The sequence below is a fragment of the Nothobranchius furzeri genome, chromosome 7 (assembly GCF_043380555.1).
Source record: "Nothobranchius furzeri strain GRZ-AD chromosome 7, NfurGRZ-RIMD1, whole genome shotgun sequence".
In the NCBI taxonomy this organism is placed as follows: Eukaryota; Metazoa; Chordata; class Actinopteri; order Cyprinodontiformes; family Nothobranchiidae; genus Nothobranchius; species Nothobranchius furzeri.
In genome coordinates, this window is record NC_091747.1 from 47,555,119 (window position 1) to 47,568,296 (window position 13,178).

Here is a 13,178-nt window from a genome sequence, read left to right on the forward strand (position 1 = left end):
AAATATTATTTTTAAAGATTCAAGATAGTTTTATCATCGTTGCACAGGTGTATGACGAAATTGGCTTTGCGCTGACTAAGACAGCTCACATAAGGAGGTAAAATAAAAGGAGTAAAATAAAATAACAAGGCTAAAATAGATGTCACACACGCAAACACAGTCAGTTTAAGGTGCACAAATGTAAACATAAAACATGGTAACAAGACATATAAACAGAAATATAAAATAAACAGCATATAAGTTATGATAAAAATATATTCTACAGGTTATTATTAGCCCATTGGGATGTGTATTACAACAACAACAACAACAACTACTACTACTACTACTACTAAATAATAATAATAATAATAATAATAATAATAATAATAATAATAATAATAATACAGATGGGCTACAAATACTTTACTATTAATATTATATCTTCAATAAATTAATGACTTGTGGATTATTTGTTTTAAAGCTTGTGACACAAATAAATCTTCAATAAATGTATTCAGATTCCTTGGGTGCTAGTGGTAATTTTCAGGTTTTTTATTCAGGTGTTTAATGTTATTAATTTACATAATTTGTACTGAGTCAACATGAAATCTTGTCCTGAATGCAGCTAAACGGATTCTTAACATAAAAATCAGAAGCTCATATCTGATAATAATTTCCAAAAGCAGATTTGCACAGAAAGCATTCAACTTGTTCCAAAGGATATTTCTGGCATTAAAAGTGGCAGAGCAAGCTCATTTTTCCACAGAAGGTAATTAATACGCAAAACTCCTCTGATTGTCACAAAGATTTGTATTTTTATTTAATTGTCCGGGTAATTATGGAGCAAATTAGCACATTTCAGGAAAGAAAAGGGTTTTAGTTCTAGTTCCCTTCTGGGGCGCCTTATTAATTTCCTCTCCTTCTTAGATGTGATGAAAAGGAGCCATAAATCTGCGTGATCGGTGAAGGCCAATGGGAAATGGCCCCATATTTCACCGCTGCTTTAATAGAAATATTCATGCGGGGCCCTTAATGAAATTAAACCCGTGCGGATGGGACAAGGCGCGGGATAATCGCATTTGCGGTTGACAAGTCTTCCATTTTGTTTCTATCAAACACCCAAAGGTGATGATCTTTTATTTTTAGACCAAATACAGGAGCGCGACCACTTTTCAGGCGCTAGATGTCAAGTAAAGCAAACGTGGGAATAAATAAAACAGAGTCGAATTAGATGTGAGCATATTTTGGATAAAATCAGCAGGTTTAGTCATCCAAACCTGTAAGCACCACCCAAAACTCAAACCTTTCCATCCCGTTGCAGCTTTCCAGCCGCGCATCAATCTCCCAGTTATCATTCTGTAATTGGTCATGATCATCGAGGTCCACAATTAAACGGCGATCCTTTACTAGAAAACTATCAGCTGACTTGTTGATTTCCCCTGAGCAAATAAACGTCCCGCAGGAGCAGCTCGGCTGATGAATCGACCAAAACTAATCAGCTTTATTGGTAGACAGGTTAAGGGCAACGTGGTGTCAATAATTCTCATTTTGACCTCCTCTTCCATTAAGTTTAAGTGGCTTATTAGACCGAATTCATCTGGAGCTGCGGGCCTATTACATCTGTCTCCATCTCACTTTAAGGTTTTCAATTAAGTGAGTTTTTTTTTCTTTATTCCTGGGTGCGGCTAAGGGATTTAGGTGAAAATTTAGGCCACTTTTTGTCACTAATGATCAAAAAAATGTTCAATTGAAAAAAAAAAGGAAATCAAAGAATATCGGGGTTTGGGGAACTTCAACACTGAGCCACTATGAGACAGTATAAATAAATAAATAAATAAATAAATAAATAAATAAATAAATAAATAAATTTCACCAGATTTCACGCGCAACTTTCTTTTAAATCCATAAAATCTGCTCAGTGGTTCCTATTTTCTGAGATGAAAACACCCCATGGCAAACATCTTTTCTGCCCTAAAAGGGGATAAAACGTAATTTTTAAACCAATGTTTTTTTACAGAAATTAAGTTTCAGCCGACTAATGGAGCCAGTGCGCATCTGCCACCTTTATTGGGGGGAGTGACAGAAGGAGGGCTTTTATTTAAATTTCCCTGTTGCACGTGCTTCATTATGCAGAATGCTCATTTTTGTTTATTTATTTATTTACATCTGGACTCATATAGCTTGACTCTTAAAATGAAAACAAACGTAAAAAACAAACTATCATGATTTAAAGAAAGGGTATGTTGATCTGGAAGAATTTGATTTTTAAACAAATTTTTTGCAGCTGTTTTATGTCTGCAAAACCAGCAAAAACATAAATAAATAAATAAATAAACCAATTATTAAAAAGTAAACCAGTGTTTTTATAATGAAACACGACGGATCCATCCAAATGTTTGCGTCATTCTCCATTTTCTTGTAAAATATGCAGAGCAGCATTGACGCTGCGCGCTCCCATGACGGGACAGACCCCCCTCCCTCTCAGACTGCTGCACCAATCGCCTCCATCTGAGTGGAATTAAGAGTCAAACGCAGCTCCTCGCTCACACTCCGGATCACATCCTAACTTTTGAAAGGTGGAGAAAACGGCGCTCTCCTCTCCTCCAACTTTTCGCAGCCGCAGAGGCGACAAAGGGACGCGCACGAGGTGACCCAATGGAGAAATCCAAAAACTTTCGCATTGACGCGCTTTTAGCAATCGATACGCCCAAGGCGCAAACCTCGCCGCTGGCACTTGTGACTTCCATGACCTCCTCCTCCTCCGCCACCGCTTCCTCCATCCCGCATCCTGGAAGCGGTGCATCCGCTGAGCTGAGCGCCGAGTCTTTACGCACCGAGACGCCGTCTCCTCCCAGGATCTCCACCTGCGGCTTAATTCCCAAACCAGGTTTTCTGAACAGCCCGCACAGCATGGTTGGATTACACCCGCAGAGCACCGCGGGGATCCCGGCGCAGGCTCTCTACGGTCACCCCATGTACACCTACTCCGCTGCTGCGCTCACAAGCCAGCATCCAGCCCTGGCCTACTCCTACCCGCACGGATCCCATCACCACCACACCAGCGATCCCATCAAACTGACGGCCAGCACCTTCCAGCTGGACCACTGGCTGCGCGTCTCCACGGCCGGGATGATGCTCCCAAAAATGTCCGACTTTAACTGTGAGTTTGACTTTCATTCTGATAAATTGTTGATTCTCGTAGCCATTTCCCATCAGAGGCGGTTTCTGTGAGAGGAACTAAAATGGACAGATAATGGACAGAAGGGAAAGTGGCAGAGGAGTGTGAAAGCCACAGTCGACATGCGATCTGCCCTCAGATACTGGCGTTTTTGTTCCTGCTCGTTTTGACAGATTTGTTCAAAACGAAGAAGGGAAAAGCTGATATATTCATGTGCCAGCTGTCTTTTGAGCCAAACACCTAAGAAATTTGTGAATGTTGTATCAACCCATATTTCTGGAAAACTATAAAAACATTCTTTTGCAGCTCAGGCGCAGTCTAACCTGCTGGGGAAGTGCAGAAGACCCAGAACCGCTTTCACGAGTCAGCAGCTGCTGGAGCTGGAGCATCAGTTCAAACTCAACAAGTATTTGTCACGACCCAAACGCTTTGAGGTAGCCACGTCCCTCATGCTGACGGAAACGCAGGTAACGCACTTGTTATTCATCATAATCATGCAGATTTAGTCATTTCAAGGCGCTAAAATTGATCAAATATGACAACAATTTGTTCCAGAGGTAAAAAAAAAAAACACGTTTTTTTTCATTTTAACTAACTTATATGAACACAAACTAAATGTGGGTGAACTTTTTTTTACTCTAAAAGAAATAAAAAATTTTGGACAACTTTGTGGTTTATTCACGATAGAAAATCCTAATTCCGAGTGGAGAGCTGCTCTTTACGCACAATTAGCTACTTTTACGCGTTGTTTTTGAAAGAAATTAACGGAACGTGTGTTAACATGTAATTGGTTCAGGAAATTTGTTTCCGTTTATATTTCCAACAGATCAAAAATATATAATGATCGACACCTGGTGCGTCATCAGACCAAATGGAGATTTGATCTGTTTCTCTCCACAGGTAAAGATCTGGTTCCAGAACAGACGCATGAAGTGGAAGAGGAGTAAGAAGGCCAAGGAGCAGGCCGCTCAGGAGGCCGAGAAGCAGAAGGGCACCAAGGGCGGACAGGAGAAATCCGACGGACTCGAACAATCGGATTATCACAGCAAGACGGACTCAAAAAACGGTCGAATCAGAGACTTCCGGGACAGTGATGAGGACGAGGGAGACAACTTCCTGTACAACTCGTCGGAATGTTCCTCGGACGACGAGCGGAATCACAACAGCGATGTCAGTCCGCAACCATGAACTTGATCTGACTGGGGGGTGGGGGTGGGGGGGGGGGTGGGGGGGGGTGCTGACAAACGCAGCTGCATGTAATCCAGGATTTTTTAAAACAGATCTAGTCATAAACAGGCAATAAAGCAAGAGACTGGAGAGCCGATAAACTGCATGACCAGGATTTGCAACAATCCTGTAGATTTCTTAGTGCGCCAAATTACGCGTCAAATTTATTTTTCTATCATGTATTTATAAATCGTCCAGTGCATGCATATTGTTTAGCTTCTGCTGTAAATAATGTGAAATAAAATGCTTTTATATGTATATATATAATTCATTTTTTTGCGCATTTGATTCACTTTTAGGGGAATCTATACGCGCGCTGATGATTTACTGGCGGCGCTGCAGCAAGTGTTTCTTCTCTTTGCTCTGACAGCTCGGGTCATGGGAATTACTGCTAATAGCGCTGTCGGATCGGTGCAAACGTGCAGTGGGAGCAAACAGCGAGAGGGCAGTCAGACACAGGAAACATTTCACACCACACCAGCAACGGGCTCCTATAATAACCCATTGAGAAGGCCCGCGGAAGGATTTCTGCTTGTTTTCCAAACTGGACATAAAATATCCTAAAATGCTCGTATTTGATTTTTTAAATTTTGAAGTTATAGTTTGCTTGTGGCGTTTTGAAAAAAATTGCTACAAATTGACAAAGAAAACGGGTAGATTTTGATTTGCAGCTTTTATTAATTTTTATAAACTTGAGAACTTTGGTTTAGGGAAAAATTTTAACCACTTGAACTGCTTTTATGCTATTATTTCAAAAGTTTAAGAAAACTTATATATTTTAAGTTTAATAAATAGGAACGAGAATAAAATAAAAGTAATAAATATGAAGAATTAAAATTTAAAACAAGTCAAACAGGTTTACTGAACAAAACCAAGCACATAAAAGAACATGATGTCTCTGGAAGTTAGGAATATTTTATTTCCGGCTTTCCCAACAGAATATAATATAAAATCCCTTTATTTTCCCTTAGTGGGGATACGTCACAATTACAGTGACAAAAGCAGCAAAATGAGAGAATAAATAATAATACTTAAAATATGCAAAATCCTGAATGTAACATTTTACAAATAAAAGTATACTATAGGGATTAATAACCTTCCAGGTGTGATTTGGGTTCATCTACAGCTGCTTTCTGGTCATTCTTGCAGTTTCTCACAGGATTATGGAGGGATCTAATTTAAAGTTCAGCTGAGGGTCACCTGTGAGACTTGGAGTGCTTAGCCTCCCAGTAGCAGGCATGTCCAACACACGGCTCCGGGGTCATTAACGGCCCTCAGAGTCATTTGGGCGGTCCTTGATTGCATTCAGATTTTTGAATGCTTTCTTTATCTCTCCAGCAGGTTGTTAAAAGACAATAATCCTTTTTAACATGTTATGTGTAATATGCAATTTGACACATTTTGAGGAGTATCCAAAAAAATAAAAAAGAACTTCTCAATTTTTTTTTAATGAAAGAAAATCCCATTTTAAGCCAACAAGGACTAACATGACGATTTTGGTCCTCGTTTTGAAAATTTTGGACACGTCTGCTGTAGAGGTTAATCTCTTTTTAAATGAATCTAAAGCAGCTCAGAGTTTCCCTTCTGCAGCAGAGCTAAAATCCTCCTCCTGGTGACCTGAGTGGCTTGTTTCTGACCCCTGGACGCCCAGACTCCATCTTTAGATGAATGCAGGCAACACCAATGCAGCTAATTAATAGGAGCATGTCTCAAATGTAACAGAATGACTCCGCTATGCTAACCATGTGGTGTCAGCTAGCAAACGGAACAGGTTCAGTGTCCGGGTCATCTCATCAGGGAGAGTAAACGGTAAATTAACAACTCAACAGTTGCCTATGTGACACTAAAGTCTCTCTCTCTCTCACACACACACACACACACACAAACACACACACACACACACACAATCAAAGCAATATCTAGACAGGACAAGAAAATCCAATAAGGGGAGCTTTGAAACAGACGATTCAATATTGATGATGCCGGGGCAGCTGTTATTAGATCCATATGTAAGAGGAAAATCTTGACAAACGTGAACATCTAAGAGATCTAGGAAGTAGTTATTATGAATTATTTAAGAAAGCAATGTTAGTTTTGGTGAATGAATGAGAAAAAACAACAAGGTACCCATTGTCTTTTTTTATTAACAAATAAAAAAACAGGATTTTATGGATAAAATATATAAAAATTGCAGCCATTTTTTATATTTGTTGAATTAAGCAGAATAATAAATCAGAAACTAAAAGACCTGCATTCAAATATTTTACACTACAAAGATGTCACTGAAAACATGTTTGTCTTGTCGTCGTCTCCCCCCCCAGCGCACGTGTGTGTGTGTGTGTTTAAGTTTCATAGCTTTAGCGTAGCCTCTCTAGCCTCCATGGCCTTAACAGCGACCTGAGCGTGCTCCGACAGCACCGCCGCCTGCTCAGCCGGTCCCAGCGACGAGGTGTTCTTCAGGAGGAAGTGGCTGATGAAGAGCTTCAAACCCTCTCGCAGCATTCGTAGCTTAGGAATTCCTGAAACCCTGGTGGGACAATGGAGGATGTTTTAGGCTTTCATTTATAATAGCAGCAAAGAAAATCCAACAGCGAAGAAGCTCACCTCCCAAAAATGTTGACCAGATCTTCTGACTCGGATTCTTTCAGCAGTTTGGTCAGAACCTGACGCAGGAAACGCACCGTAGCTTTGTCTAACTCTCCAAACTCGATGGCCTACAAGAGAAAACCTTTAGATCAGTTTATTAAACATCGTGAGAGCTGCTTGTTCACCTCACCTTGAGAACGGAGAGCGAGAGGCACTTTCTCTGGAGGAATCGGGTCAGCAGCTGGACCAGGTTGTTGAAGGAGCTGGTGGGAAGGTTGGACAACTCCCTGAACTTATCCCACAGGCTGAACTGGAACGTCATCTAAGAGCACAAAGATGTACCAGTAATAAATAACCAAACACAGATTACACACAAATACTTCTAAATCAAAGTAGTCTCAGATACTGGGACTATTTAGAAGTAGATACCAAAGAGATCAAACATAAATGTGTGACACAAAAAAATAACTAACTTTCCCACATTTTGAAGGTGAGTAGCTGACATTTTATCACTAGAGAAAAGAAATTTCAAGCAGAGCTCCAGAGAATTCAAGGGTAATTCGTTATAAGGTGTTTTACCGCCACCTAGTGGTCACATCAGCTTAGTGCTTCTACCAGACACCAAAGGAAAAATGAAACGGCAGCTTCACAAGATAAATGCATATTTATGTTATGAATAAGAGAAAATCCCACCTCCAGTAAATTTAACAGTAAAGATTATTAGTTATTGTGGAAATATTAATGAAATTGTCTTACGACTCACAAAATTGGCTGCTTTCTAAAATTAGAAAGCCACAAGCTTGTCTGGTTTTGACCAACAGAAAAAAAGTACATAATTTTATTGGAACTACTGATATTTATCTATTTGTTGTTTTGTCATATGGTGTCAATTTGAATGATTATGAATATTGTGTAATAATAATAAAGTCAAAGTGCTGGGAAAAGCATCAATCACTGCCTTCAAAATCATAGTGAAAATAAATAAATGAATGAATGAATAAATAAATAAATGGTGGAAGAACATTTGAGAAAAAAAGTTTTTAAATAAATAAAAAATTAAATAAATAAATAAAACTAAAAAATAAAACATTTTCAGATTTTCTATTTTATGTCCATTTTGACCCTTTTTCCAAAATTTTATGCAGGAAAAATTATAAAACAATCTGTATGCAAAAAAATAAATAAAGCAAAGAAAAAATAATCTATAATTTCTGCATTTAGAACGCCAGTAATTCTCTCTGATCAGGAACCCGGGAATCCTAGTTTACATGTGAAGAGCAAACATTCCCGGCAGCTCCACTCGGAGCTCTTTGATGGGAACAATGGTCTCTGATATGAGCTGTAGGAAGTGTCTTCTCTCTGCCTCTTTATTTGTCATCACAGTTGAGTCAAATGAGAAGACAAGAGGTCGTTAAAAACTCCCACACTTCAGAGGTGAACTGAAGGCCACACGGATCTCATCAACATAAGGTGTGGAGTGTGTGTGATCTGTTCTGGAGAACTACCTGGAAGCGGCGATCGTGAGAGCAGAATTTCTCTCCCAGTACGGCATAAAAGGCGTTGAAGTTTTTCTCCTGCAGGCAGCAGTCCATCAGAACATGAACTATCTCTCTTTCTTGCTTGTCCTTCAGACCCATCCTTCAGACAAACAAAAGAAAAGAGCTGAAGCATAAAAAAGTGGGTGTAGGGCTGCTCGATTATGGCAAAAATAATAATCACGATTATTGTGACTGAAATTGAGTTCTCGATTATTTAGGACGATTTTTCAATTTATGTTGATTTTATTTGTTTTTATTCAGTCATAAAATTGCTCAGGGCACAATCAGGACAAAAATAAATAAGAAACAAGATGATCACTAAAAGAACTCCTGATTCCCAGTATAAAAAGACCAATATACTTATAGCTCATAGTCTATGACCCAAGGGCTATAGACCTTGGTTTACCTCATTTAAGTCTAACCTAGCCTAGTGAACTAGACCAAATTCTTGCTTTGCAAAGAATGGTCTAGGCATGCTCCATTGGAACCTCAGCAGCTCCTACCAGGACTCTGGCTAGCCAATCACAGCTCTCTAGAGGGGTTTCAAACACACAAAGAGCTGTGATTGGTCCATAATGGTGGGCCAATCATAGTGCTCTATCTGCTTAGTGAACAAATCACAGAGCTTTATTCGCTTTGTGGGCCAATCAGGGCACTCTATATGCCTGGTGGGTGGGATGATGCAACAGAGTGAAACAAGAGTATGTCACATTCATTGTCCAGTGGAATGCGGAGATCATTTGAAAGACAACAGTAGAACCCGCCCCACAACCGAGAGCCGTCAATGGAGCATGGCCAGACTAAATAATACATTTATTTAGTCTGGCTTGCCAGGCTAAGTCTAACCAGTACAGACCCAAATACCAATATCTTGCTAATGCTGACAGCAAGAATTATACAGTGGCATTTATAACAAATAAATGCAAATAAATTGATGTTCAAAAAATGTTGCATAACATTTATTGAGTCGTGTCAATGTGCTGTAGGAGAGTGCACTAGCACCGTGTCCTCAGAGAGATTAGTTATTAGTTATCAGCGTGAGGAACTTATTTCTACCTTATTTATGAACTATTTATTTACAAGTCGTCCATCAGTTAATGTAATAACTGTCCCAACCACAGCTGCACCCCCAACCCGGTCGCAGCAATCAGGGGCAAGCTGCATGTGTGTTTAGCACGCCGCACACGCACATTTAGCCGTTTTTAGTGGCTCAGGAGTCCGCAGGTGCGGTGTGTCACTCACTCTGGTTACTCCAACAGGGAGCCGGCTCAGAGAGCTGTTTCTTTAGCGACCAACACATCACTACATCATTCCCTTTCCTAATGTCCTGAAGAACGGTCCGGAGCGCAGGCGGAGTGTTAAGCTAACCTGCAGGAAATGTCGACGACAGTTATCCAGAAAGTAGCTAAGGGTTACCAGAGATGTTTCTGAGGTGTTTGCTAGATACTTTTAAGATTTAAAAAGTCAAGAAGGGGGTCTGAAACGCTGTTGGAAATAGCGTCAAAGTCACCAAGTTGGCAACACTGTGGAGGAGCGCTTCATTTGCAACTCAGGGCAGCGCAAGTGGGAGGAGCAAATAATCGGCTTGTTTTGTTTTTATAATCGTTCAAAACTCAGATCGTAATCGTGATTAAAATTCGATTAATTGAGCAGCCCTTGGTGGATGTTCTCTATTTTGGAAGCTGGACCAACTGAACAAACCTCAAGAGTTTCTCAAAAGCATCGATGTAATCCTCACTGGTCATCAGCACACAAAAGATGTTCCTCCTGACTTCAGTGTTCATCCTCTGTTTTCGAGCCAGCTCCAACACTTTGTGACTAAACTAAAGGGAATAAAAATAAAAAAAGTTTATGTCCCCTTAGTTCAGCCCGCCGGGACACGAGCCGCTGAAACTCTACCTGTCCTTCAGCAGGACTCTGCTTTGATGTTGGGTCTCCCGGCTTGCCGATCATGGGCGCTCCGCTCCACGACGAGCCCACGATCCACCAGCGACCCACCTGCTCTGCTTTCAGGAGGTTTTCCAAAGAGACCCTCAGCTTCAGGTCACTGCCTGCTGAGCTACTGTGGATCTGAGTATCACACGTTATCCAGGAATTAGTCACATTCATATCAACTCTGATAAAGAGGACCTCGCTTGAGTGATCTGGAAGTTACAAGTTGGACTCTGAGGCCACCTAGTGGTAGAATATGATGACAGACACCGACGAAGGCCCAGCGGTGGCTTATTGAGGAGATTTGGGGTCTCACTTGTGTAGGGAAACACTTTTCTTCGCTGTGCATTACAAAACCTCTTACATTGTCAGTTTGAATGAATTTAGATCCCATGAAAACGACCTACCAGAGTCCGCAGCAGTCTCTTCAGTCTCTCCACAGGCTCAGGGTCATATCCGGGGATCTTCCTCATGTCGTTGTTCTTTAAAGCCAACATGGTCTCCAGCATGAAACGCACCTGAGGGCAGGTTAATGAGCTTCCATCACTCGTTTTAAGAATGAGCTTTCTGCACATGTAATGACTCTTTTTCCTTGGCCTACCCTGGTCTGATCCTTGACCTTTGACCCCATGTCGCTGGCCTTACGCTGAGCCTCAGAGATGAGCTCTTTGAGTGCCAGAGCGTCGTCCTTCCTCAGGGCGAAGCCTACATTCCGAAGCACGAAGAGAATCAGCTCCACGTCCTTCTCCGTAAACGTTCCCACCAGCTCTTTCAGGACGTCAAAGATGAGGACGGAATGAACCACCTGGAAGTTGTAGAGGTGAGCGATGATGGCGATGAGGTTGTCACACTCTTTTCCCTCACCAGAGGTTTTGTACGCCTCGTTGAACCTGCGCACCACGGTCTCGAGGAAATGAGCGCCGACCTAAAGGACAAAATGCGATCATTCATATTTGACTCAAAATATCAAAACGTGAACAGAGGAAAACATTTTTACGAATAAACGTGCGTTCTCTCACCTCCAGCCCCACAGCATGATGCAGGACACTAACAAGCAGCACATGTTCCATCAGCAGCCGATCTGGCATCAGCGTCGGGGCCACACAGGCTGCGAGCAGCACGTCGGTCAGAGCGTCGTTCATGTCCTTCCTGCTGCAGCTCATGTACAGCTCCTCCAGCTGGCCACAGATGAAGGCCACGTTGGGCTCACTTAATCTGGGAAGAATGCATTGATGAGAATGACGATGCAAAACTGGAGAATTATAGAAAAAACTTTGCAAGAAACTTGGGGATAATTGGACTTCCAGTAAGCACTCGCTGAAATATGCCTTTAATTAGAAAAACTACAATATTTTAATATTAATTTAGGCAATTTTACATGTTTTATACATACATTACCCAAGAAAAGGGGGGAATAAATGGATTTTTTATTTTATTTTAAGGGTTTATCAGTCCTTGAATCGGCTTTTGTACCTGTTCAGTAGGCCTTTCACATTCCGTCTCAGTTTATCCAGCTCAGCTTTCCGTTTATCATCTCTCATGTTACGCAGGTGAGGTGGCACATACTTCCCAGCTGTAGAGGCAACCTTAAAATTTTAAATAAATGTATTATGGTTAGATCAGCTGTACAGATAGAAATACGCAGACACAAAAAATCTGTAGAATCTGAACTCACTGCTTCTAGTTTTGAGTCAGGAATGCCAGCTTCTGCCTCCGTTTCCTCCTCAATCTCCTCATCTGAATCTGCATCGTCTCGCTCATTCAGTTCATGGTTGCCATCATCCATTTCCTCCTCCTCCTCCTCATCATCATCCCCCCTAGTATCCTCCTCATCGCCACTGCCTCGACCTTCACCTTCATTTGACCCCTCAGAGTCAGTTTCATCAAGCTTCTTAAAATTCTCTTTGGCCATGTCCATCTCATAATCCTCGTTATCTTCATCATACATCCCTGCTGCTGATGAGCCGGAGTCCAGGACACCCAGGACGAAGTCAAGTCCATTGTCTACAAAAGACTGTGGGAGGGTTTTTTTGTTTTTCCTTTTGTTAAACCCCAGACATCGCTCCAACTTCTTTATCTCTCTGTCTTCCTGTTCATTTGCCTCTAGTAGCGCCATTTTTCTTGATTCTTGGAGCTTGTTGACTTTCTTATCTTTCTTGGACTTGGATTTAGTTGCAGAATGGTCAGTGGATTCATGAGCAGGTTTGCTTGACTCTTTTTTAGTCTCTTCCATGTCTGGTTTATCAGACTTCTTGCTGTGGACCCGTGGCTGACGTTCAGCATTTGTTCCTGAGGTTTCACCATCACTAGGAGCCAAACAGACATCCTTTTTGCCTTCGTAATGACTTTTCATCTTAGCTTTTTTCAGTTTTCGCTTTTCTTTGCGTAATTCCTTTCTGCTTTTCCTTTTTACAAATCTCAGCCCATGGCGGTCACCCTCTGTTTCTTCCTCACCACTTTTGCTTTTAACGAACTCACCTACAGCCACCATGTACTTCTGTAAAACCGCGTTGCTTTTCTTCTTTTTGCTTTTCTGCTTCCATTTTCCTTTCATTTCAACAAATTCTTTGTTTCGAATAAGTTTCAATAAATTAAGTATGAAATGTCTGCAAGGATGTTAAAGGTAGCACAGAGAATGAAAATATGCCCTATTTTGATCAAATAAATACTTGAGACAGCACATGTACCTCCATGATATGACGCACAACATGTGACGAATACCTTTAGTGCACGTC

At 41.1% G+C, this 13,178-nt stretch overlaps 2 protein-coding genes across 2 annotated transcripts; one reads left to right on the forward strand and one right to left on the reverse strand.

Annotated features, from left to right (window-relative positions):
- The first annotated feature begins 2,525 nt into the window (after positions 1–2,525).
- Positions 2,526–4,359, forward strand: mnx1 (motor neuron and pancreas homeobox 1). The gene is made up of 3 exons (XM_015954631.3): positions 2,526–3,142; positions 3,467–3,627; positions 4,061–4,359. Exons 1-3 carry the CDS (start codon positions 2,638–2,640, stop codon positions 4,346–4,348), a joined length of 954 nt encoding a protein of 317 aa, XP_015810117.1. The 5' UTR covers positions 2,526–2,637; the 3' UTR covers positions 4,349–4,359.
- A 2,152-nt stretch (positions 4,360–6,511) lies between these two features.
- On the reverse strand, positions 6,512–13,136 carry nom1 (nucleolar protein with MIF4G domain 1). Its single transcript, XM_015954630.3, has 11 exons — positions 12,119–13,136; positions 11,917–12,029; positions 11,463–11,658; positions 11,045–11,368; positions 10,851–10,961; positions 10,411–10,581; positions 10,213–10,334; positions 8,479–8,611; positions 7,164–7,295; positions 6,992–7,101; positions 6,512–6,914 (listed from the first exon to the last, which is right to left on the reverse strand). The coding sequence occupies exons 1-11, from the start codon at positions 12,995–12,997 to the stop codon at positions 6,737–6,739; spliced, it is 2,469 nt and encodes an 822-aa protein (XP_015810116.3). The 5' UTR covers positions 12,998–13,136; the 3' UTR covers positions 6,512–6,736.
- Positions 13,137–13,178: the final 42 nt, after the last annotated feature.